At 50.4% G+C, this 22,222-nt stretch overlaps 5 protein-coding genes across 6 annotated transcripts; all 5 read right to left on the reverse strand.

Moving 5' to 3' along the window:
• Window positions 1-1,363: 1,363 nt before the first annotated feature.
• On the reverse strand, window positions 1,364-4,886 carry ALTATR162_LOCUS5043 (uncharacterized protein; the record flags this gene model as incomplete). Its single annotated transcript, XM_043312659.1, has 6 exons — window positions 1,364-1,380; window positions 1,437-1,884; window positions 2,191-2,568; window positions 2,622-3,244; window positions 3,309-4,149; window positions 4,206-4,886. The coding sequence occupies 6 exons, from the start codon at window positions 4,884-4,886 to the stop codon at window positions 1,364-1,366; spliced, it is 2,988 nt and encodes a 995-aa protein (XP_043168594.1).
• Window positions 4,887-6,658: 1,772 nt separating this feature from the next.
• Window positions 6,659-7,363, reverse strand: ALTATR162_LOCUS5044 (uncharacterized protein; the record flags this gene model as incomplete). Its single annotated transcript, XM_043312660.1, has 1 exon — window positions 6,659-7,363. One exon carries the CDS (start codon window positions 7,361-7,363, stop codon window positions 6,659-6,661), a length of 705 nt encoding a protein of 234 aa, XP_043168595.1.
• A 3,386-nt stretch (window positions 7,364-10,749) lies between these two features.
• ALTATR162_LOCUS5045 (uncharacterized protein) lies at window positions 10,750-14,100 on the reverse strand (the record flags this gene model as incomplete). 2 transcript variants are annotated; one of them, XM_043312661.1, is made up of 2 exons in its annotated part: window positions 10,750-11,270; window positions 11,322-14,100. In XM_043312661.1, the coding sequence occupies 2 exons, from the start codon at window positions 14,098-14,100 to the stop codon at window positions 10,750-10,752; spliced, it is 3,300 nt and encodes a 1,099-aa protein (XP_043168596.1). The 2 variants fall into 2 exon arrangements, with proteins under 2 accessions (XP_043168596.1, XP_043168597.1); XM_043312662.1 differs by having other exon boundaries at window positions 11,322-12,777.
• A 919-nt stretch (window positions 14,101-15,019) lies between these two features.
• On the reverse strand, window positions 15,020-15,864 carry ALTATR162_LOCUS5046 (uncharacterized protein; the record flags this gene model as incomplete). Its single annotated transcript, XM_043312663.1, has 2 exons — window positions 15,020-15,753; window positions 15,807-15,864. 2 exons carry the CDS (start codon window positions 15,862-15,864, stop codon window positions 15,020-15,022), a joined length of 792 nt encoding a protein of 263 aa, XP_043168598.1.
• A 3,748-nt stretch (window positions 15,865-19,612) lies between these two features.
• ALTATR162_LOCUS5047 (uncharacterized protein) lies at window positions 19,613-20,013 on the reverse strand (the record flags this gene model as incomplete). The annotated part of the gene is made up of 2 exons (XM_043312664.1): window positions 19,613-19,763; window positions 19,823-20,013. 2 exons carry the CDS (start codon window positions 20,011-20,013, stop codon window positions 19,613-19,615), a joined length of 342 nt encoding a protein of 113 aa, XP_043168599.1.
• Window positions 20,014-22,222: the final 2,209 nt, after the last annotated feature.

Consider the following 22,222-nt stretch of genomic DNA (forward strand, 5'->3'; position numbering starts at 1 on the left):
ACGTTGTTCAGCTCATACGATCAATCTCGTCGGCCAGGCGGTGATGTTTGGTTCGAACAAGGATGCGTTTGACAACGAGGAGGCTAATATCATCGTGAGTTTCCCAGCTTTCTTAGCGTTGCAACTGCCGACTAATTGGTACAGGATGAGGAGCAGTTCCTGGGCGATTGGCGTAAGCAAGGCCTGCTAGGTACGCTGCTAGACGTTATCAAATACATCAAAACGCCCCAGCAATACGAGGTTTTCAAGAACTTTCAAGATCTCGCCAACCACGAACTGCCCGCCGAGGATCAGAGGATACTTGAGCCCGTAAAGCCTGTCGTGGCAACTCTGCTGATTCTGCACTGGAAGGTGGTGGATGTACTGCGCTAGCGCATTAGTAGCTATAGCGTCACCCCCCTTGGTTGCTGAGCGAAGTAGTGACTTAGCTTTAAGCCACAATGGCTCTCCGGATAAAGAAGAGAGCGCTGTTTGCTCTGGAGGTGTTGCAGCAGTCTCTGGTGTTGCAGTTCTGAATCTATCGAGGACAACGTTGGCGTTGGGTGATGTATACCTGTGGCGGAGAAGGCCTTTAACACCAACGTTTCTGTAAAGCATTCACATATGCCTTCCAGAATAGCGAGAAGAGGTCACTCTTCTTTGTGGGTACCCATCCCCGAGTTCTCTGAGTGCGAAGGTCAAGCTGCTTGGTGTAGTTTTGTGCGAGAGGCTTGAAGCAGACTACATCAAGCGGCTGCAGTGTGGGTTGCGTATGGGGGGAAGATCATCAGGAGAATCTTGTTGACGCAGTAGGTAATAAAATCCCTTGTTACATGGCTGCCATGGCCGTCAATAATGAGCAGTCACCACTTTCTCTGAGCTTTGGGCTTGGTGTAGCGATCAAACACCTGCTGAAACCACGTCAATCCAAGATTGTTGTTTGTCTAGCCATGAGATGATGTAGTGAAGTGGACTGAGTGCTTCTTTGGAGTCTATTTCACCCACCCAGCTTGCCTGTACAGCTCTTCCACTTGCCGCGTAGATGATGCCTAGGGGAAGAACTGTACCATCCACACATATGCAAGCCAGAGGCGTGACTCGCTCATGATTGTCATCCTATGGGTCTTGAGACGGAAGATAACAGACGCTGTACTAGGCTTAATATACTGAATACTATCTGAAACCGCTCCAACAATGATAGAGCACCTAATTGGCCTCGTACGTGTTGGCTGGATTGCCACAGGCGATGTAGTTTGGTGGTATGTCATGAACGACGATTGACCCAGAACGAATAACGGCACCGTCACCAACTCGCACTCCGGCTCCTACGACGCAGCAATCACTGATATAGACGTTCTCACCGATGTAGATATCTTTGGCGATTTCAAGACCGTAGCCCATCTTCGATGGTTTCATATCAGTCGGTGCTTTCAAAGTCGTAATGGTAACACACCCACCAATCCTGGTATTCGTTCCAATGCCTATCCTGACTGAATCAAGTAATTTCGAATTAGACCCGATGATGACATTGTCGCCAATAGAGACGTTGTAACCGTAGTCGCAGTGAAACGGTGTAGCAACGTGTGCATTACTACCAAGCCGACCGCCGACCAGACGGTCTCCGCAATGAGGCTGAGTCCAAGCTGCCTCTATAGCCACTCTGAAATAGCGCTCACGCATACGCCGCCCGACTTCGGATACCGTATCGACGGTGTTGAAGCGGTGTAGTACAGCTGCGCATTGCCTTCGATCGTCAACTAACTGAGTGCTGTAGGGCATGAAAGGCTCTCCGTCTAACATCTTCTGCTGCTCAGTTTTCGGGAGACTTGGTGCTTGTTTATGCCAGGATAGCGATGGCTTTGGCGGTGCAGTAGTTGGGATAGCTGACAATGGAAACCGCGGTGACTGGGCTCTCTGTCAGTCAGCCTCGGACGCTACTGCAGAAGTATTGGCAGTGCCACGATCCACACTTTGCGGTGTCTGATTATATATGAGTGGGTTGTGATATAACAAAGGTGGGATTTGAATGGGATGCGTTACTCGACGGTCTTCGTTAGATACGTCTCTCTCGTGAACAGGTACAGGCACAAGCGGAGATCGAGGATGATGAGCAGGCGGATATGACTGCTCTCTTGGATACGATACGTGGGACAGATCATGCCTGCCCGTTTCCCCGCTTGATGCAGACGGTTGGTACCTGCGTTCTTCGACAGTAACGTCGCTGTCAACAGCGTCTGCACTTTGGACAGAAGCATGGGGGTCTTGGTAGATGCTCTGGCTGCTACCGAGGCTAGGCTCGCCGTTAAGTATGTATTTCAGGTCGTAGCCGCGTGGTCTGCTTTCGGGCTGATGTGCGTCCATGGGCATTCGCGTTGGATCTGATAACAAAGGTAGAGACGTTGAAGTTCCATTCTTTCGCAATGTCATCTTGTCCATGTAGCCTTGGCAGATGATGCCGGTACGTGTGCAGTTGTTGCATTCAGGCTTTGCTTCATCACACTTCTTCTTGCGCTTTCTGCATGTCCCACACCCAGTCTTGACCCGCTTCTTAACTGGTTTGTTCCTCCTCGGTTCGACCCGGATAGCACACTGCATTGGCTTTGTTGCTACTGCTCGCTCTACACTGCTCCGATCTGTCCTACGTATGGGCATGTGTAGCTCTTGAACCAATTTGTGTTACTGTAAGTTGGCCTCATTGCGCAAGCATCGCGATGCTGTAATAGCTGGATGTCACCCTGAGGTGGTTCGTGGGACAGAGTAGTCCATCGCTGGCCATACCTACGATAATCTACCGGGGGCTGCATGTGCTGCTGTGCAAGCTCCATGTTCTGCAACTTTTTCTGGTAGACGGGTGAACCACCGCAGCTCGCAGTTGCGGAAGGCTCAGGTAGAGGTCGTAGAGCCACAGGTTGTTCATCTGAAAACTGATCCGCTCTTTCAAGGGTTGATGACGGTCCCATACTAGGGTCTCTTGGAGACATATCTACACCGTCGATTACGGGTGAGATAGAGTGGTTGGTAGTGTGGCAGCTGTTCTTATATCGCCTAAACGCGGAGTCGTGATCCGCTTCTCCACAGCTTTGTGGCCTAAGGGTGAACGAATCACGGGTAATAGGAGCAGTCTGCTCTCCATCAATAGTGTACATGCTGTTTGCAATACGAACTTGCACTTCCCGATCAGGAACAACCTCAAGATCTCTGACACTCCAGTTCAAAGCCGGCGGGGCCGGAAGACCTCCAGTTTCAGTCTCCGGGAGGCTGTTTCCTAGTATGGCGTGCACACACTGCTAGAGCCGCTGCAGGCAAAGGGCACGTTTTGGCATTTCTACCCCCAGCTGGAGCATTCACATCCGGCTTGGCAAATGTCTGCCCGGCTGTGATCTTAGTATCTAGCCTCAACCCTAGCTGTGAGGATAACGCCGAGGGTGCAATCGGTGTACGGTCTATTGCTAAAACAGGTAGAGTATCTGCGCGCGATTTAAGGTTCTGCAGGTTGGACTCGCTCTGTTCTGAAGATGATGATATTGACCGCTCGGCCCGTGCTAAAAGCCTTGTGGGCTCATCGCTTACGTCGGGCTCGGCCGGTGCATGTTGTATCACAGCCTTCTCATCAGTCAAGCAATCTTTGGAAAGTCGTCCTGGTGACTGTTCTGAACTCACCAGTGCCTGGCTTTGCTCCTCGACCGTCCCGCCTTGAAGTAGAACAAGTGCGGCTTTTTCGAGAACGGGTTCCTTCCACGTCTTTGTATAAGACACCACTTCGGCTTCTGCTTGAAGCTCCAGCTCTCTGTGAACAGCTTCATCGGCGGGTGCGGATAGCATAGCCCACAGAATCTCAAGCTCGTCTTGTATTTCTTGCTGTTCTTGCGTCTCCAAGGGCTTCCTAGTTGTGAGCAATGCAGACGGAGGTAAACCTTTCTCCTCAAGCGTACAAGCATGGGCTCTTTGTGACTCCCGCCTAGCCAGCTCCAATGGCTCTAGCCCTTCCTGACTTGGATTCTCCGGGAGCTCACTTTCCTTGCATCCTGCGTCGTGGAGCATCCCTAGGGGATCAGGGTGCGACGGTAGTTGCATAATTCCAACACTGTCAACCTTCTCGATGCAAGCCGAAGACTGAGCATGTAGACTGTGTTGCAAACCCAGCGCGGCCGGATCCGTAGCGCTCAAATCCTGTGGACACATGGTCAGCAAGCCATGCTAGCGTTATTGGAGAAAGATCAAATCACTTTATTCGTATAGCCAGAACCGTTCGCGGTAGCTGGGTTCCGCTGGTTCGAGCCCGATGTTTCTTCCAGCGTAGTCGTAGTACTGATTGTCTGGTTGACGTTATTCTGCCTAGCAGGTATAACACCGCACGTATACGAGTTCCTATCCTCTAACGCACACGCACTTTGCTGTGACTCTAGGGAGAGCGAACTGGAACTGTGCTGTGACTGATGCATTTGCTGCGGAAAAGCTGTCGAGACGCTTTGACACTGAGATTCCCTCTTCGTCGGAGGTTGCCCAGACGTCACTAGTCCCGGCGATCCGCTCAAGGACTGCATTCGATTATCGGCTTCTTCAAACGATTGGACTTGACTGCGGGTATGTCTTGTAACGGTGCTTCGAGCAGCGATGATCTCCTCCCACTCTGCTTCTAGGGCTGGAGTGACAAAATCGTGCGGTTCCCACGTCGGCTCGTACGGGCGACCCGTCCCTGGGTCGATGTCCTCCCATTCGACCAGATAACACGATCCATTGTCCTTCAGGATCCTTCTCGCTGCCCAGAATATTTCGCTAGCAGGCCCATGATCTCGATGGGGTTCAGATGCGTTGGTGTGGGCGAGCCGTGTTGCTTGACGTCGCTTGTTTCGGGTGAGAGTGTTCGAGGTCCGTTTTCGCTTGTTTGCCGTTTGCTTCGAAACCATTTCGCAATATGACACTAGGTAGTGGTGTAAATTGGCCAGACTTCTTGCAACCGACTCTGCTGCTTGAAGACCGTACGATTTGTGTATGTGCGTGTTTGCTTTACATATTTCCCGACACCATTTCTGCTTCCAATGCGTACGTTCTTAGCGTTTGGGTAGGCTTCAGAAGCGTAACGGGGCAGGGCGCAAGCACGAAGAGTTTCCTCCCGGTTGGCGTCAAGGAACGGTGTGCAAAACTGGAGAGCGATGTGACGTAATGATGCTTCACAAGAGGGACCTGCAGCGAAGACAGGGCAACATGTCGCGCGACGTTGTGAAGTCGAGGAACCGTCGTTGTCGTGTTCAGCAGCTGGTCGCTTGGACTCAGCCATGTCAGCCCCACAGCACTGCATTTCGAAGTGGGGATCGAATTTTTCGGTATTATGCTTACCTTGTCCGTGCGCAGAATGCTCATTTTGTCTGTGCGCGTAATGCACATGGGGCGGTTTATGCACCCCCACCACTTCCATTAAAATTTGACCCCTGTAACTCAAAACCACGATGACAGTGGAAGACGACCTTACAGAGACAGACGCATTGGACTCTGATGAAGACTTTCGTACCAAATGCTTGCCGGAAAACATGAATGCTAGCACTCTACTTTGACGCGGAGGCACTAGGGGGAAACTGAGTCGAAGAGTCGCCGCTCGCCGTGGACGTGTAGATGCACTGCACATGCTCGGCTAGTATGCCGAGGGACCATGTCAGTGTCATCGTCATCATTAGGATGCTACGCCGCATGACTGCAGTACCTGCAGTACCTGCAGTACCTGTTAACGGGCGGGCGCACTGCGTTTCGAAGCGAGAGCGAGTTTTTCCGTATTGCTTATCCTTGTGCCTTCCCGATCTGCACATCATAGTAATAAAGTTGATAAAACACAGCCATGGACGTGATCAGCGTGAGGATGACGGTAACATTCACGTACAGGCGGCTCCCAGCAAAGACCGGAAAACCCGGCGAGACGCACCGCCAGGGGCCGATCGAGTGATGCGCTGAGCACACATCATGTCGCCCCAGCGCCTGGTGGACGCAATCGCTCACGCTTATTCCTTACGAACAGCCTCATGGCTTCAACAATGTGTAGTCGCACCAAGATGGTACTGCAGCTGTCTACAATCTGCTTTCGTAGACACAGATGCGCATCTAGATTCTGTATTGCAGTCACATACTGCTTACACACAATAACTTTGTAGTTGGGGAGAAAGTAGATGACCGCCGATATTGCTTCACCCGAGCGTGCTGGCGGGTTGGACGGGTTGGGCGCGCAGCGGGCGGCGGTTTCTGCAGTTGTTGTTGGGCGGGCTTGCGCTGAACGCGGTCGCGCGTCCCTCCAGAACTCCATGTTTGCAGCAGCGTAACGCGACACGCGACACGCAACACGCAATAGCAGAAATTTGTTAATGTTAGAGTCTCAACTATAAGTTTCGATAGCAATGCACAGTTTTTGTATCAAAATGTAATAGAAAGACGACGTTTTCGATGGCAGGGAATGAAAACGGAAGACTCAATCTGTCCGTTTGGGGCTGAAACCCTCTAACGTTAAGCCTGATTCGGCGCGGTGAATGCATTCCTCGTCGCGTTCGCTGAAAGGTAGGGTAGGATAGGATAGGAAGGGTAGAACGGTATCATATACTAGGTGGCATAATTCCAACCTTCCGTCGCCATAAGACATCATGTGTGGAAGAGTAGTGAGCTGACGACAATATCCACCATTCGATTTACGTACCCCTAATTACCCCATACCCAAAGGAAAATGCGGATCATATATACCGCCGTGCACAACGCCTCTCTGGGAGCCTGTGTTTTCCCTACCAAAATGTATTGAAGATTGTTTTACTTTTACATCCGGCTTTCCTTCCGTACCTAGATCTCTGCCTATGTCTGACTCAATCGTCGTCAAGTCGTCCCACAAAAGCCAATCGTGTTTCTGTGCAGCCTCCTTGTATTCCTCTATTGAAGATATGTCAAGGTTATTGACCATATGTCTTGCATCTTTGGCTCTTGGTTCGCGGAAAGATATGCCCTTTTCGTTACGAGCAAGCAAAATGCAGATGCTCTTCGTCAAAGCGCTAAAGTCGTCATTATCGAAGATGATGAAAGGAACTTGACCGATCCCAGGCGCAAGTGAGGATATCTTGGCGAGTCTTTCTTGTAAAAACTCGTGTAGAGGAAGGTAGTGGACAACATGTGTGGAACAGTCGTTGGTCAGGTGTTGCCGCACTTTCGATTGTGCCTCGGCGGCTTCGTATATGAGTTGCAAGCCGGCCAGGGCTGTTGAGACTTTCTCCGAATCCTTGCGGGTCAAACGATCGATCAATCGAGCAAATCGAAGTGCCAGAATGTGAAGCTCCGCTTGCATCCTGGCTGGATCCGAGACGTGTGTAGAGAACCTAGCAGCCTCGAAGATGGCCACTGGCGACTTGTGTTGTTGCTTCATGTCTTCAAAAACTCATACGGATAAGGACCGCACATATAAAAGATTGTTGGAGGTAGAGTCGAGAGAGCGAGGCAAGGGGGGGATCTTTATACAATGGCTTATTACCCAACGAAAACGCCTCGCTTATCATAGATCAGGCAGCCAACCTCTCTGGTCGGGATGCCACGCCGTGCGCGTAGGGTTTGCTCTTGGCACACTCTTGTCCGTGCATTGTCAGTATAATAGATACGTAGGGTTTAAGGTTTCCCCACGGGTCATATCGGTTGGACGAGAAGAGGCTGGAGTGATGGTTGACTTCTGCCCCTTCCTTGAGCAATGCCTTCACTTTTGTGACCTTGTCGTTCTTTGCAGCTGTTCCAAGGGCCTTGTTGAGCTACTTCTGGCTTTCCGAATCCATGTTGATACTGCTAGCCGTCTTGACTCTGACAAAATGGCGATCGGTTCGTGACTTCACGGCATAGAAGAAAGGCAGTCTGTCTGCAATAGTGGCGCGCTTAGCACGCGCTCTCGACTTTGGTGCGACAGCTGGTTTGCTTTGTTGAAGCCTTTCCTGGATCGTATTGATACAGACGAGATCACACGTATGGGACGTTTGATTCAACGCTTAGTTTCAATACCCCTACTTTATTTCTGGCGGTAATCCGTTCTGTTGGGACCGTGATACTGGTAATCAGCATAAGCCTCAGCGTCTTAGGTGCTCTTCACCAAAGCTAGCGATGGCTGTACCCGTGATTGAGCGCGTTCTCAACAATGATCTTGACCTTGCCCACGGATGGGCGGGCATCCGCTTACGGTCAGCGCCTGTTTACTCGATGCTCAGCTGAACATAATGCCTCTGGAAGCGCACTCCGTTGGGAGCAATACCGCGATGTGTCGCTGTCCACGAACCTCCTCCGCGCTACGGTATCGTGCGTGGTGATAGTGCAAAGCCACAATGAGGAAGGGTTGCGAGATTCCAAAGACAGAGCGGCGTGGCAGTTGAATTGGGTTCCCTGCGAAGAGGCTACTGGGCCCTCGCTATCTATGAATAATATATAGTTTGCTTCCTAAGCCTACAAAACAACCAAACTACTGTGTAAAGGACCGTACGGCCTTACGTCATGACCTTGCCTTCGTTTGCCTCGCCTGGTGGTTGTGCAGTTTCCTCTTCAGACGCTTCACAAGTTGCTTTTCCTTAGGACCGAGAATGGCCTTCAGTTCGGGGAGGCTCATCCTTGTGTTCTTGCCCATTCTTCCACCTCGCTTCAAATGTGTCCAGTAATGCTCCCGAAGATTATCGCGCCTCGAGAAAGGCCTAGGACACACTTTGCAAAGGTGACACTTCCCATTGCCATGGACAGTGGTGACATGGCGCCGAAGGTGTTCCGGACGTTGAAATTTCATGGCGCATAGATTCTGAGGATCCTTTTTGTCCGTGAGCGGACATCGATAGTGCCTTGGTTCTATGGTCGTGTAAAAGGGGTATGTAATGGGTCCCCACCTTCCGAGCTTCATAACACGGGACTTTGCTCCACGTTGCCGAGTTGAAGAGTCTGAGAATCCATGCAATGAGGAGTCATCCTCACAGTCGGAAGAGTCAGACTCTGAATCGCTGTCCTTTTCACTGACGTCGGGGCTAATCGCCAAATCCTGTTGAAAGGGTGCTGAGTCTACAACCCCGGCAGCAGAAGAGGAGACGGGCGCCTGGTACGAGATGCAATCTGGCGCTGAGAAAGGGCCAAATTGGAGGATGTAGTCTGGTATACGTTGCAGGAGTTCCTGATCGCAAGCTGAACGGCCTTGGTAAGGCAATGACAGTTGTCGTGGACCCCATGTGGAGACTCCAGGATTACTGAGTTTCCAGCGAGGTTCTCGCTCGTCTGACCAAGCATCACTGTTGGGCGGCGACTGGACATGCTGAAAGACTGGTAAGTTGACTGCGGAGCATGTTGGCATATCCGTGTAAGATGGCGTGCAAACGCTTTCGGTATGGCCAATCGATGAGCATGTGGATAGTGGGCTACCATAAGGCGGCCCCTCAAGCATCCACGGATCGAAAGCGTCGGTCGGGATATTCAAAAGCAGCGTAGGCGACGGCTCGCAGTCATAGTGCTCCAGAGGTCCGGTGACTGAACCGTGATCAGTCTCCAAGGAAACAGGCCCATACGAGTCCCACACGGCATAGGCTTGCGTTGCAGAGTGGTTGGTCACATGTTGGTTTGTGCTAGAGGCCACGGATTCAAAACGTTGATGTTCCATTGCGGCGCAGTGAGACCAGCATTCAATCAGCAATGAGTGTGAGCGCCGGTTGAGTAGACGTACCGTGTGTCATATGAATATTCAAGCAGCAATGCTATCATCTGGAGGCGAAAGAGTTCTGCTGCAAGATCCAAACACCCTCTCACACTGGCAAGCGTAGGCGAATATAACATACGGTAGCGTTACCAATGACCGCGGTGTGTGAAGATGCTGACACTTGATAATGCGGATGAACTTTTCATGGTTCTCAGCCCATGCCTTACGCTTTCATACTTGATATCCCCACAGGCTACAGGATAAGCAATCAGTATTGAGATGGATGAGATAGTAGTACTCCGCCAGCCGCCGACATACAGCTCTCGCTCATAGTTGCAGTAGCTTGACAAACACGATCTAATCAGACAGTTCCATAATCTAGCGAATAGGCCCTCCGCAACTGTTATGCATGCGTATACAGCCTGATACCACACAGATGACTCATCTCAACGCGGATGACTTGTGGGTGTGCGTTGTACTTTGTACGAGCATCTGTGGTTGGGAAAGATTGGCTACGGCTATTACATAAAATCTCTGCGAGCGTGTATCCTGATCTTTCATGATCGATCATTGCACGCCACCGCGAGTAGTGAGTGATCAGGTGTTCATAGAGGTATATGCTGTAAAGAAGCATTAGAGCTCAATTGAGTTGGACTGAATGTGGGATGCTTGGGTGGACATTCAACGGTAGATCGACAGCGACGAGATGATAAGAATATGATAATGACATGCGCCTTGTGCGGACTGACGATTACACTTCATATATGCCTTGTATTAGTAAGTGGATGAAGATGACTTCAACCGTGCCCGCATCGAATATAGACTCTATGCGACTATACTCACTTGACCTCTCATCGCACAATTTCCCATGTCACGAGCCACATCATGACTCAATCTAACCAACGTCTGGCGGTTTCAGCAACTTCTTCTCTTTACGTTCCCGTGCTATGTTGTGAAAAGAAGTAGTTCTCCAGTCGCAACAATGCGCAACGTAACAGGGGTGGGGAGGCAAGGATCGAGATTCTGTTATTCTGCTTCTTCAACGCATCGTTCGCTAGTTCTCCAGAAGAAGTTGAGAAGAATCTTCACAGCAATAGCTTTTCTTGTAGCTTCTAAGCGATCTTGACAAACTCTTCTAGGTTACGCTCCGGTCGCACACCGGAGCTGACCTGCATACTTGCCTTCCAAAAATGTACATTTTTGATGAGAACAGGGTGCGAAGCATCGACTACTTCCTTAACGTCTGTTGACGCATTGAAAGCCTGTGGAGGAGCTGATAGACCTGAGTCCGCGATACCTAGCTCAGCCTTGGCTTCATCGAGAACCTTGTCAGCGACTTCTTTCTCCACCTTGAGGTCGTCAGTAAGATGGTCGGCAACGGCATCTGAGATAGCTTCTTTGGACGACACCTCTTCAACACGGGTCTGAGAAGCCTCGTCGTTGGCTGTGATGTTGAGCGCAGCGGCAGCGGCAGTCTTGTTCTCACCGAGGGAGGGCTCCTTCGCCTTGGCCTGTGCTTGGAGATGCACTGACAGCTTGGAGCGCTGAGAGGACGATGTCGAGATGTATTGGCTGTAGAAGTCGGCCATATCCTTCTTTGTGAGCTTCTCAAGAGTTTTGGCATCAACATCGGCTGTATATTCGTTAAAACTATACTACTGTAAGAGAGTTGGGAGTCACGTACCTTGCAGGAAATCATACGAATCACTGTAAATATGATTCCAGAACATGTTGTCTTCAGATGACAGGTTCTTCAATTTTGCCAGCCTGTTGTTGATCATCGCACGCTTGTGTCTCTCAAAGTCCTCCTCGCTCATGTCGTTCAATGTCTGCTCGAATATGTTGAGGAAGTTCTCGATGCGACCCTCAAGGTACCGACAGTCTTTCTCGCTCTGAATGAGAATGCAGTATCCTGACCAAATGTCGTCAAAGCTAGGGCCAGAGAATACGACGTAGCCGAGCTGCTCGATGGTACGAAGTTGATTGAAACAAGGCTCGTTCGTCATCTGTCCAAGAAGCAGCAGCTTGGCGCGCATGACGCTGTCGTAGCGGTGGCCGGTATACAAGCTGTACTCGATGCAGTGGTTGGTGTTTTCAGGGTCCTTGAGTTGCTTCTCGTAGATGAAGTTACTGCCAGATGGCCAGATGAGTCCTCGACGCGTCGGTACCTGGTTCGCTGGCAGTCTCCTTGGCTTGATGGTACGCTCTACGAGATCAGTAATCTTCAAAGCTTCCTCGTTGTACAGGTTGCCGTGTGCCAAAACCTCGATATGACATTGCGCTAGGATCTGCGGGAAGAATTGCTGGACATCCTGCGCGGTCACATTCTCAAGCTCTGAGAGCAGTTCGTCGTTCGTTACACTCTTCTCGCTCTTAAACTGTTCAGAGTAGGTGCCAACCTGGTCGAAAGGCTGTTCGTACTCGGAATTGCGTAAGTAACGCAACATCCGGTCGCGGATGATCTTGAAACGATCTACCGACACCTCAAGATCTCGTACTTGGAGCAGGACCTTTTCCAGCAACACATTTAACTTGTCATTGTAGCCACTGACATCGATCAAAAGACCCCTGATGTGATTGGTGAAGTTGTACATCAGTCCGGAGTGGCTGGCGTCGTATGAAAACTCAGCTAGAGCATCATTCACAAGCTCGCAGTAGAGCGTGCATAGTAGTGTGGTACGAGCTGTGACGCTGGTGATAGGCGTTCGGAAGTAGATGTGTACATGAGCCTTGGGTACCCAAAACTGATCGTCCTTCTTCCACCAGACGCGTACGTTGTCGTCATGGCGAATAAGCTTGGGCTCCTTGGTCGGCTGTTCAACGTCCTTCTTCTCCACTTTCAGTCGGGTCGGAATAAACTCGTTCTTGTGTGGGAGATGTAACTCTGCCGGCCGGCTCTTGCTCTCGAATGCTTCTCTAATCTCGGCAAGGAAGTCTTCTGGTATCTTCTCGACTTTGTACTCTGTGCCATACCACTTCTCTTTTTGGTTCCAACTGCCTGGGAAATCTTGACTCACAATCGTCATTCTAAAGTTGTCCAGTCGGAGATAAGACATAGCTTCGCTAATCAGCTCGGCATCGAACTTCTTGATAGTGGCTGGTCCACTGAGCAACATCCTGCGGTCGTACGGTCCCTGCATGATGCCTGCTAGATCACTTGTAGTTTGGCTGGGTGGGCTCTTTTCCTTGAATCGGAACTTTACTTGACTAATCTGCATTTGCTCTTTGACTACCCACTCTTGAGGCGGCTGATCGCGCATGAGTCCTATGTATTGGAACACAAGCTTTGTAATCTCCTTGTAGCGATTTAGGCCCTCCTCAGTCAACAAAATATAGACAGTAAACAGTCCTGAGCCAGGACAAAGGGTGCACCCTCCAGCTCCCACTTCGCTCGCCCAGCCTTTTGCCCTGATAAGCGCAAGGATACCGCCAGGCCCTTCATGACCGAGCAAGTAGTCAAGGTATCTTGAAGGCTGTGACTCGTAAAACTTATCTTCATCACGGTACGCGAATTGAAGCTCTAGTGACCGAGACTCTAAAACTGGTCTGGCGAAGGTCTGCGTCAGCAGTTCGTTCTCTGTATAAACGGGCATATCCCAGCGATTCTGGCCCAGGTTCTTGTTCGGCACTCTAGCAAAGATCTGCTCTACCCATGCTTCCAGAGTATCCAAGCTCTCTCGACCTAGGACAACCAACTTCATACGGTTCGCCGAGTAGTGCGTTGAATAGAACTTGATGAACTCGTCGCGGATTCTTACACCACGCGTTACAGGGCCATCGTGTAGAGTCTTGTAGTTTCCTGTCGAGAAGCGGTGGTACGGATGGCCTGGATTGGCCAATGCTTTGTCAAGCTGAATCAACCGCCAAGTGTAATCTTGGAGATTCTTCTTGTGCTCTGAGTCCACCGCCTTGAGCTCGCGATCAACTGTGTCTTCCAAGAATAATGGGCTGATGAAGAACTGGCCAAATCGATTTAGCCCTCCCCATAGCGGCGAGTCTTCTTCGAACTTTGCCAGGTTTGTTTGTGACACATCTGGCAATAGGGTTTGACTGCTCGTAGGCGTGGAAGAAGGGTATGAGAGCTCGAAGTAGTAGTTGGTCGAAGTGGAGGATGTGAAAGCATTCGAGTATCCGCCGTGGCGTGTCAGATACTGACTGTAGGCGTTCTCCTCTGGGTACTTTTCAGTCCCCATGAACAGCAGATGCTCCACCGCGTGTGCGATACCCGGCATATCTGGCGGATCGCTGAAGCTACCCACGTTGACATCCAGCGCCGCACTAGCCTTGTCTGCCCCCGCCTCGTGTATCAGAAGGACCTCCAATTGATTCGGTAGAGTGACGATTCTGTAGGAGCGATCGTCGAATTGTGGCCTCTCCAGATCTTCTATGCGCTGCCGTCCTTCAACTTCTCTTCCCAGCGCTTCCGTCATCTTGTCTAATTTGACGCTTCTTCTTGGCGACATCGCGAGGCTACGCTGTGTGGTAGGTGGCGAGACAGTTGCAGCAGCCTGGTGACCATGAAGGTTATGTATGCGGCAGAAAAGTCGGAAAAGAGTATATGTGCTGTATTGTTTGCAGCATCCTAGCTCAGCTTACATCAGGGTCATCGCACGACACGATTAGTAACAAAGCTCATGTTCGTGACAGCGCTTGGCCTGCGACACATGGTGTTGTTCTTTATACGCTATCGCAAGTATCGAGTCAGCGTAAGCAGTTCCATCTGAATTATGCTATTGCCTGCTTGGCTCAGCCCTAGCGCAACAATCAATCAATAGGCAGATTGATTACAGTCAGTAGTGATTGAGGTTCACCCTTATGAACAACCGTGGTATAATCCCGCCAATAGCATATCGTATTTTTGATCGATTCAAGTTATGCAGGTGGTTCATTCTCTCTTATCTTTCTACGTGTATTTCGCTCTACACGCTAATTATCGGCTTTTTGAGGTATGAAAACTCGAGCTTGCTCCTTTATGTGAGGTCTCTTGGCTCTTTGGAGCTGTAGTTGTTGTTTTTTCCTGTTGTGGTACGATCACGTAGTCTTGAGCCCGACGAACTTTCCAAACCTCCGTCCTTACGCGACAAACAACCCAGCAGGCCGATGTCAGCCAATAACAGGTAGCTTAAGGGAAAGTGGAACTCCGGGTAAAGCGAAAGGCAGGGAGGGGCTCCGCGCCACGTTGAGATGACAGCAGAATTACAGATAGTTACATGAACGTATGCAGGTAAACTACAAGACAGAATTGGGCATATATAGCCAGCTGTGTATCCTCCACTATCATGTCTTCTGGTTGCTGTCTTACGACCGCCAAATCTCTTGCGCGTTTCTCGATTACCAAGCAGCAGATTGATCACAGGAGGGTGTTCTAAAGCTTGTTTTAATTCACATGTTGGCTCCACCATCAATGCCAATGACCTTTCCGTTCACCCACTCTCCATCCTGCGAAGCAAGAAAGGCAACAACGCGGGAGACATCGGAAGTCTCACCTATGCGATGGTGTGGGGACAGTCTTGAGATATACGCATCGACATTATCTTTTTCGTCATCAGGCACGACTTTATCTCGGCCCGCGTAGAACATGTCGGTCCTGACACCACCAGGAGCGATGCAATTGACTGTGACCTTCTTGTCCCCAGCATCTACCGCCATGCAACGTGCAATCGACTCGATAGCTCCCTTGGAGCCCGCATATACCGCGTGTTTGGGGATGGATTTTGCCTGCGCAGTGATGGAACTCGTGAATATAATCCGGCCACCGACCTCCATTCTTTTGTACGCCTCCTGTGCAACAAAGAACTGAGCACGGGTGTTTGTTGTGAAGGTACGGTCAAAATCTTCCGCTGTAACATCGCTGAAATGGCCAGAAGAGTGGATGCCCGCATTGGAGCAGCATATGTCGAGTCTACCGAAATGGGCAACAACATTGTCCATCAGTTTTCCAGTCTCTTCAATGTTGTCAACATTTGCCTGGAAGAGGGCGGCATCTGACCCGTTTCCTAGATCCTTGATCCTCTCGACGACCTGTTCAGCGTCACTAACGCTGTTGAGATAATTAACAGCGACCTTGGCGCCACGCTGGGCAAGCTCGAGAGCTATAGCTGCTCCTATGCCACGGCCTAGGTTATCAATCAGTTTATTCTGTCGAAACAGCGATATTGGAACAACTTACTTGAGCCCGTAACGACTGCGACTTTGCCTTCTAAGCTGGAACTTGGAACAACGGACATGCTGAACGTGGTTGCGATGGCTAAGATTGGTTCGGTGCGGTATTGGCTGGTGAAACGGACGAGTATGAATTCTGTTGTATATCTCTTAAAGTGGCCAAGGAAAGAATGGTTATATATCGATTCGAGATTCAGCCTGTGGAGAGCTATATTGGATGACGGGCCATGGAAGCTAGGCAAAGAAAGTGCTTGCAGGAGCCTTGGGTCAGCAGGATATGTCTATGCTTGGAATAACGTGTATTACTCTCATCATCCACTCGCGAAAGAATGTCGCTGTGCAACAAGATATGGTGGGTGATGTGTCGAAAACACAACCACTACAGTACCATACTGTAGCGCCCGTCGCGATGCCCCACTCCATGCATGCAAAAGCTGGGGGGTCTGATACGCGCGGCATAAGAATAGCACTATCGATCTCGCGCGGACCACTACGCTTACGCTGACAACATCGTCATCGGCTAACCCCTAACGTGTAGCCACGATCGAATACAACATGAGCAGGCGCTGTGAACATTGTGACTGATCATGGTGTATCACGGACTATGCAGAAGCATGAACTCATAAGTCGGCTGCACTAGCGTTTGATGCGAGATTTATTGACCAATTTAAACGATTGGCTATACTAAAGATTCCATAGACCGCTAGCATATCTCCAGTGAATGTCCTGGGGTATAGCCGTGCGTTGAGAGCAAACAAAATGCAAGAACTGGAAATCATTTCCGGCCAGCAGTGTAAGGCAAGGCTTAGGAATTGAGTGATTTCCCGAATTGTCCCTTTAATCATGCCATACCACCAACAAATTACATTGGTTGTACCTAATTGAGGATGTTGTAAGTAGAAGAGCGATCTTCGTTACAGTCATACCTTGCACTTTGTGTGTCCTAAGCGGTAATTGCGTGTAAGCATGGTTAGAAAACAAAGCTTCCATTGTGGCATCTCACTGGAATGAGGCAATTGCTAGAGAAGAATAAGCAGTCATTATGAGGGAAGTGTCGAAAGCACAAGGGATTTTAGCCATCCTTTGTGCTTTTATAAAGCGGGCTACTTCCTGCTCGATTCCTGTCACACCACACATTGCAAATCTAAACTCTCTCGAAACACGGAATCCCTCAGAGCATATAAATTGCTTCATAGGCATCGAATCCAAGAATGGGTGCACGTCACTCCATCCCAGGTAGAAGAACATGTGTCGGGTTAGGAGGCGGGGGTGTTTTCTGTCGTGACGGTCGTTCTGTTCCACGCAGCTTTGTTAGCCCTACTTACATAGAAGCTCCGGCCGTGTAAGTACTTCGAAAGATTATTGATTCGGAAGCACAGCTAACTCTATTTTACAGATCAAAAGGCCTTTCTACTAGCTCACAGTCTATCGGCGCCTTCCTCCATTTCCCTAGACTCCGCTGCTGTTTGCTTGGTATTCTATTGTGTCTGGCATTGGTGTGCACAGGAATAATGATCAGAACTTGTTGGCAACGAGCAAGCTACAAAAAGAAACGCGGTCTCCCATGTTCAGAAAGAGATATCGAGAAAGAACTGATAGGGTGGCAGAACAGGGGATACACGGTCGTTCACGAATAAACGAATGAGGAAATGGTTGAACGTGAACGGCGCGGCAGACGATGTTCTTCTACTATCAACGTACTCCACTATCAAGCGGCACCGTATCTGTGCACGCGGTAGACGTATGTTACTGAGAAATCCGGGGAGATCGAGACTCTGGAGTTAGTCAACGTAGTCCACGAGTAATCTGTCCAAACCATATAACCCGTCCACCGCATCAAGATTAGCCTAACGCTCGATCAACACTACAATGCCACCACAACGCAACATGCAACTGACTTGTACTGAAGGTACAGTGCACTTTGGTATCTAAGCTACAGTGAAAGATCGTGACGAAAGCGAAAGGCGCGTTGTTGTAGCCTTAGGCGTGCCTTAAAGCTCCCTCCGAGACCGACGCGACGGAGCCCTTCCAAAACGCGATTGAGATTCCAAATCAAAGAAGCTAAGCAAGCTAGAGGCGAAGGCGCCTGTCCAACGAAAATCCAGCCTTGTCTCAAGAGGAATAAACGCTACAAAGAACGTAGTGCGGAATATAGTCAACGACCTACTTGCAGAGCGAAGTAGAGAGCCTGTTAGCAAGGCACTAGATAGACAACTTAAAGACGCGTTGACCACAAATCAAACTTCAAAAGAGCCGTACAGCGAGCTATTAACCAAGACCCACGCGTCACAACGCCCTGGTGCGAGCTGGTGGCCAGCACAAAAACGAATTATTGTATTGTAAACCAATACACCTACAAATTTAATGAGACAGGCTTTATGACGGGGGTACTCAGAGGTTAGATGGTCTTCATAAAGTCTGAGAAGCGAGGAAGCCTAGAGAGTACATAGCTAGGAAACCGTGGGTGGGTGGATATCTAAGGAGTCAACGCAAAAGTAGGGACTCCACCAAATCAGGACAGATGCGCGATGTTGAATAGCGCTATACCCTTGTCGTTTGAATCACACAGCGACTCGTATAGCATCATATTCTAGGCATCGTCAATCTCAACAAGCATCTGCAAGAACAGCACAAGACGCCCGTATAACAGCGCCCAGAAATTGTAAAATATTTCCGTAAATTTTCTACAGCAGAGCCAAGTACAACCTAACTTCACAGACGCTTGCGCAATGCAAAGAACTACTCTTATATGCTAGCAGGAATAGTGTATTGCGTCCAGGTACTTGGAGTTGAGAAGCTTCTCCCAGCAGCACGATGTGATGAGCAGACAGAAAAAGACCGCGACGGGTTCTTGCACATGCGCAAAAAGTATCTGGCCGACGGCTCGTATTCATCCTCACGCTCGTCTTGATGAACCTGCTGAAGTCCCACCTGGTCTCCGTAATGGCACTTAGTGGCTCGATCCAACCATCCCTGCTCAATCCTACATCGTGGAAGATGAGCATGACCGTAGCTGGATCCCTCCGATCTCGGTCCTTGAGTCTACCCCTCAACTTGACATCTGCCAGGTGGTTGGCGCATTTGCTGACCCTCAACCTTAGTTCTTCGGTGTCCTAGCGAAGCTCCTCCATCACACTGCCAGGTCTTCTTCCACTACAGTCTTCCAATCATTCCATCCAGTCAGCCATGCTGATGCGCCGGCTTGCAAGATGTCTGAGAAGCGCTGTCATGTATTCAGCCGGCTTAGTGATTTCTTGGCTTGGTCTTCCGTAAACTCCATTGACTGTTGGCCAACGTTGACCCTTCGAGATGCTTCTCGACGGTTGCGGTGCGGCGGGTGTGATTGACTTGGCAATGTGCGGAATGGCTGTGTTGCGATGTCGCTTGATGCAGACACATTTTGCTCATTCATCCCTCTTCCTAGCAATTAGCTTCAAAAACCACGATTGACAAAACCATCTCCGCCCAGTTCAGCAGCCAATGCAGCACGGCCACAACCTTCAGCGCATCGCACACATTCCTTGTACTCCCGATCATGATTTGCTCCCTGATAGTCACTCTCTCGCTGGTCTTCGTTCCCACCAGCATATGCCATTCATGTCCCTGCGAGATGAGTACTGGCATTGCTGGCCAGTCTTTCGCCATCACTGCCGTCGGAGCTCGGCCGTCATTCCACAGCAGCTCGCAGCGCCGCAGCCAGGCGCCCATCCAGATCCCTATCTGGGGTTTGCTGTCTGTCCAAGACTTCATAACAGACTTGGTCTCGATGTGTATTGTGAAGGGCAGGTCTCAGGCCGTGTTGGTAATGTGGTTTCAGGACTTATTGGTGTTGGCTGCAAGGGGTCGTAGGGTCCGGTATGCATTGCTGATGGTCAAGTCGGGTTCGAGGCAGACGGCGTAGTCGACGATGCGACCAGGGGGGTTATTGTTGCTTAGAGCTGGAGGATCGATACGAGCCGATTGCCTGGTCATGATCAGTGTCGATCATCACTAATTGAAATGGTTGGTGAAGGGCAAACTTACACAGAGCGAAGCGAGAGCACCTTGGAGTGCCGACTAGTTGCAAGCGCAAGCTTGAGCAGTGGCTTCTGGGCATCCAAATTCCACTCATTCTCGGGCGCCTCCAGCACTGGTGTTCCATACGCAGGCCTCACCGACGATGTTGGCAATATTACGGATCGCAGGCGTTGATCCGTAGAGCGGTTGACAAACATCTTTCGCTCATGGACGTTGTAGCCTCACCCTGTCCAGGGCAGGGAGTTCGGCGATTGACGCATTGAAAATGTCTGCATTGGCGTACTCTAGTGTACCGACACCTTCAGCAAGCATTTGCGCTGCTGTCCGTATCGCCGCAACATCTGATCGCTCGCTGTCTGCGTCGACGCTATTGAAGTCGCAAAAGACGATCGGTCGTTCGAGATCTTTTGGCGCTCCTATCTGTTTGACAGGGCTGAGCCTCTTGCTTCTGTGCGAAGTAACAGACGCAATGGACTCGCTCCTGGATGCCGGAGTTGGCGAGAAATGAAAGGTACCATCGAAGTCTCAACGGCGTTTGGCAGGGCAAGGCGTCTCCTGATCGTCACCCACGACGCCAACACCCGAATCCATGTCTGCTGGGCGAGATCGCTTGGTCGGCCGCGGCGCGATTGAGTCGTTGTAGCCGGACGAGTACTTCAGAACGGTGGTGCTGCATCCGTGTCAGCATAACCATGACGATACGGCAGTTGAGGACGCACTTGGTAGGCGGGGATGCAGAGACATCTTTCAACTAGCGGTAGATGATCCGCTTGAGCGAAGATGTAGAGGGCATAGCAGCACTAGACGGTGAGGTGTGGAAGCTGTTAGGGTAGATGTCTGGGTGGAGTGGTGAGCGATTGTGCTAAGCCGCTAAGCGTGTTGTCACGCTTGTTGGCTGGTCCGGCAACTGCTTTACCGCACCCCAACCACCTGCAACACCACGCAAACATGAGGCTATCATGCCACACATAATAGCTATTATCACGAGATAACTTAGTGAAGTACTATACAGACCTATGCGACAGACCTTTTTACCCAATCTTTTTGCGCGGAGTGATTTTGCGGCCACGGCTGTTGTATGTGGGTGAGGGTGACGGGGAGCGCTCATGAACAACGCGCCGACTACGAGCTGCTGCACCACCACGCTTCTGCTTCTTGCTAGGTGCTGCACCTGTGAAGCGTTGCGCTTGCCTCTTTGGGGCAGTTGTACAGCTTTTTCAGCGTCGCGAGCTTGCTTATCACGCTCTCTGTGAGCCTTGCGTTCGGCGGCTTCTGCAGCCTTCACAGCCTTGAGCTGGCCTCTCTCTTCCTTCTCCCTATCACGCCTTGGCCTATTGTCTTCCTTCTCCTTCTGCTTTGGTAGCTCTTGAGTATGCTGGAGCTCGCGCTGGATAGCTTTTGCTGCTTCTATTTCCTCCTCATATTGTTGTTGTACATCCATTCGTGCATCTGCCTCCTGCTTCGATGAAGGGACTCCACCCCTTTGCTCCGCCATGTCACTCGATATTGTGAGCGTACAAAGGCAACACTCTATGTTTGTCCTTCATCTTCATTTTCTCAGTTAAAGCCTCCTGCGCGCTGTTAAGCTGTTGTTGGAGTATCTGATTCTGCTCTGAAAGGCGGTGGATGTACTGCGCTAGAGCATCAGCAGCTATAGCGTCATCCCCCTTGGTTGCTGAGCGAAGTAGTGACTTAGCTTTAAGCCACAATGGCTCTCCAGGTGAAGAGGAGAGCGCTGTTTGCTCTGGAGGTGTTGCAGCAGTCTCTGGTGTTGCAGTTCTGAATCTATCGAGGATAACGTTGGCGTTGGGTGGATGTATACCCGTGGCGGAGAAGGCCTTCAACACCAACGTTTCTGTAAAGTATTCACATATGCCTTCCAGAATAGCGAGAAGAGGTCACTCTTCTTTGTGGGTACCCATCCCCGAGTTCTCTGAGTGCGAAGGTCAAGCTGCTTGGTGTAGTTTTGTGCGAGAGGCTTGAAGCAGACTACGTCAAGCGGCTGCAGCGTGTGGTGGCGTGTGGGGGAAAGATCATAAGTAGAATGTTGTGATTGTCGCAGTAGTGGATGGAAATCCTTCGTTACATGGCTGCCGTGGTCGTCAATAATGAGTAGACGCCAATTTCTCCCATTCTTGGGCTTGGTGTAGCGACCAAACACCTGTTCAAGCCACGTCAATCCAAGATCGTTACTTGTCCAGCCGTTGGGTAATGTAGTGAAGTGTACTGACCATACTTCTCGCCAGAATCGGGCTTATGGCGATCGTTATCCATGGGGGTGGTCCAGGCTGTGATGAGCGTGTCTTTGTTGCGGTTGAGGAAGCTGGTAAGCCAGCTCTCAGATAGCTCCCTTTCAATTACTAGGTTAACGAAATTCTTGATCCTTCGTCTTGTAGGCACAAGGTG

The sequence above is a fragment of the Alternaria atra genome (assembly GCF_907166805.1).
Source record: "Alternaria atra isolate CS162 genome assembly, contig: 24, whole genome shotgun sequence".
NCBI lineage: Eukaryota > Fungi > Ascomycota > Dothideomycetes > Pleosporales > Pleosporaceae > Alternaria > Alternaria atra.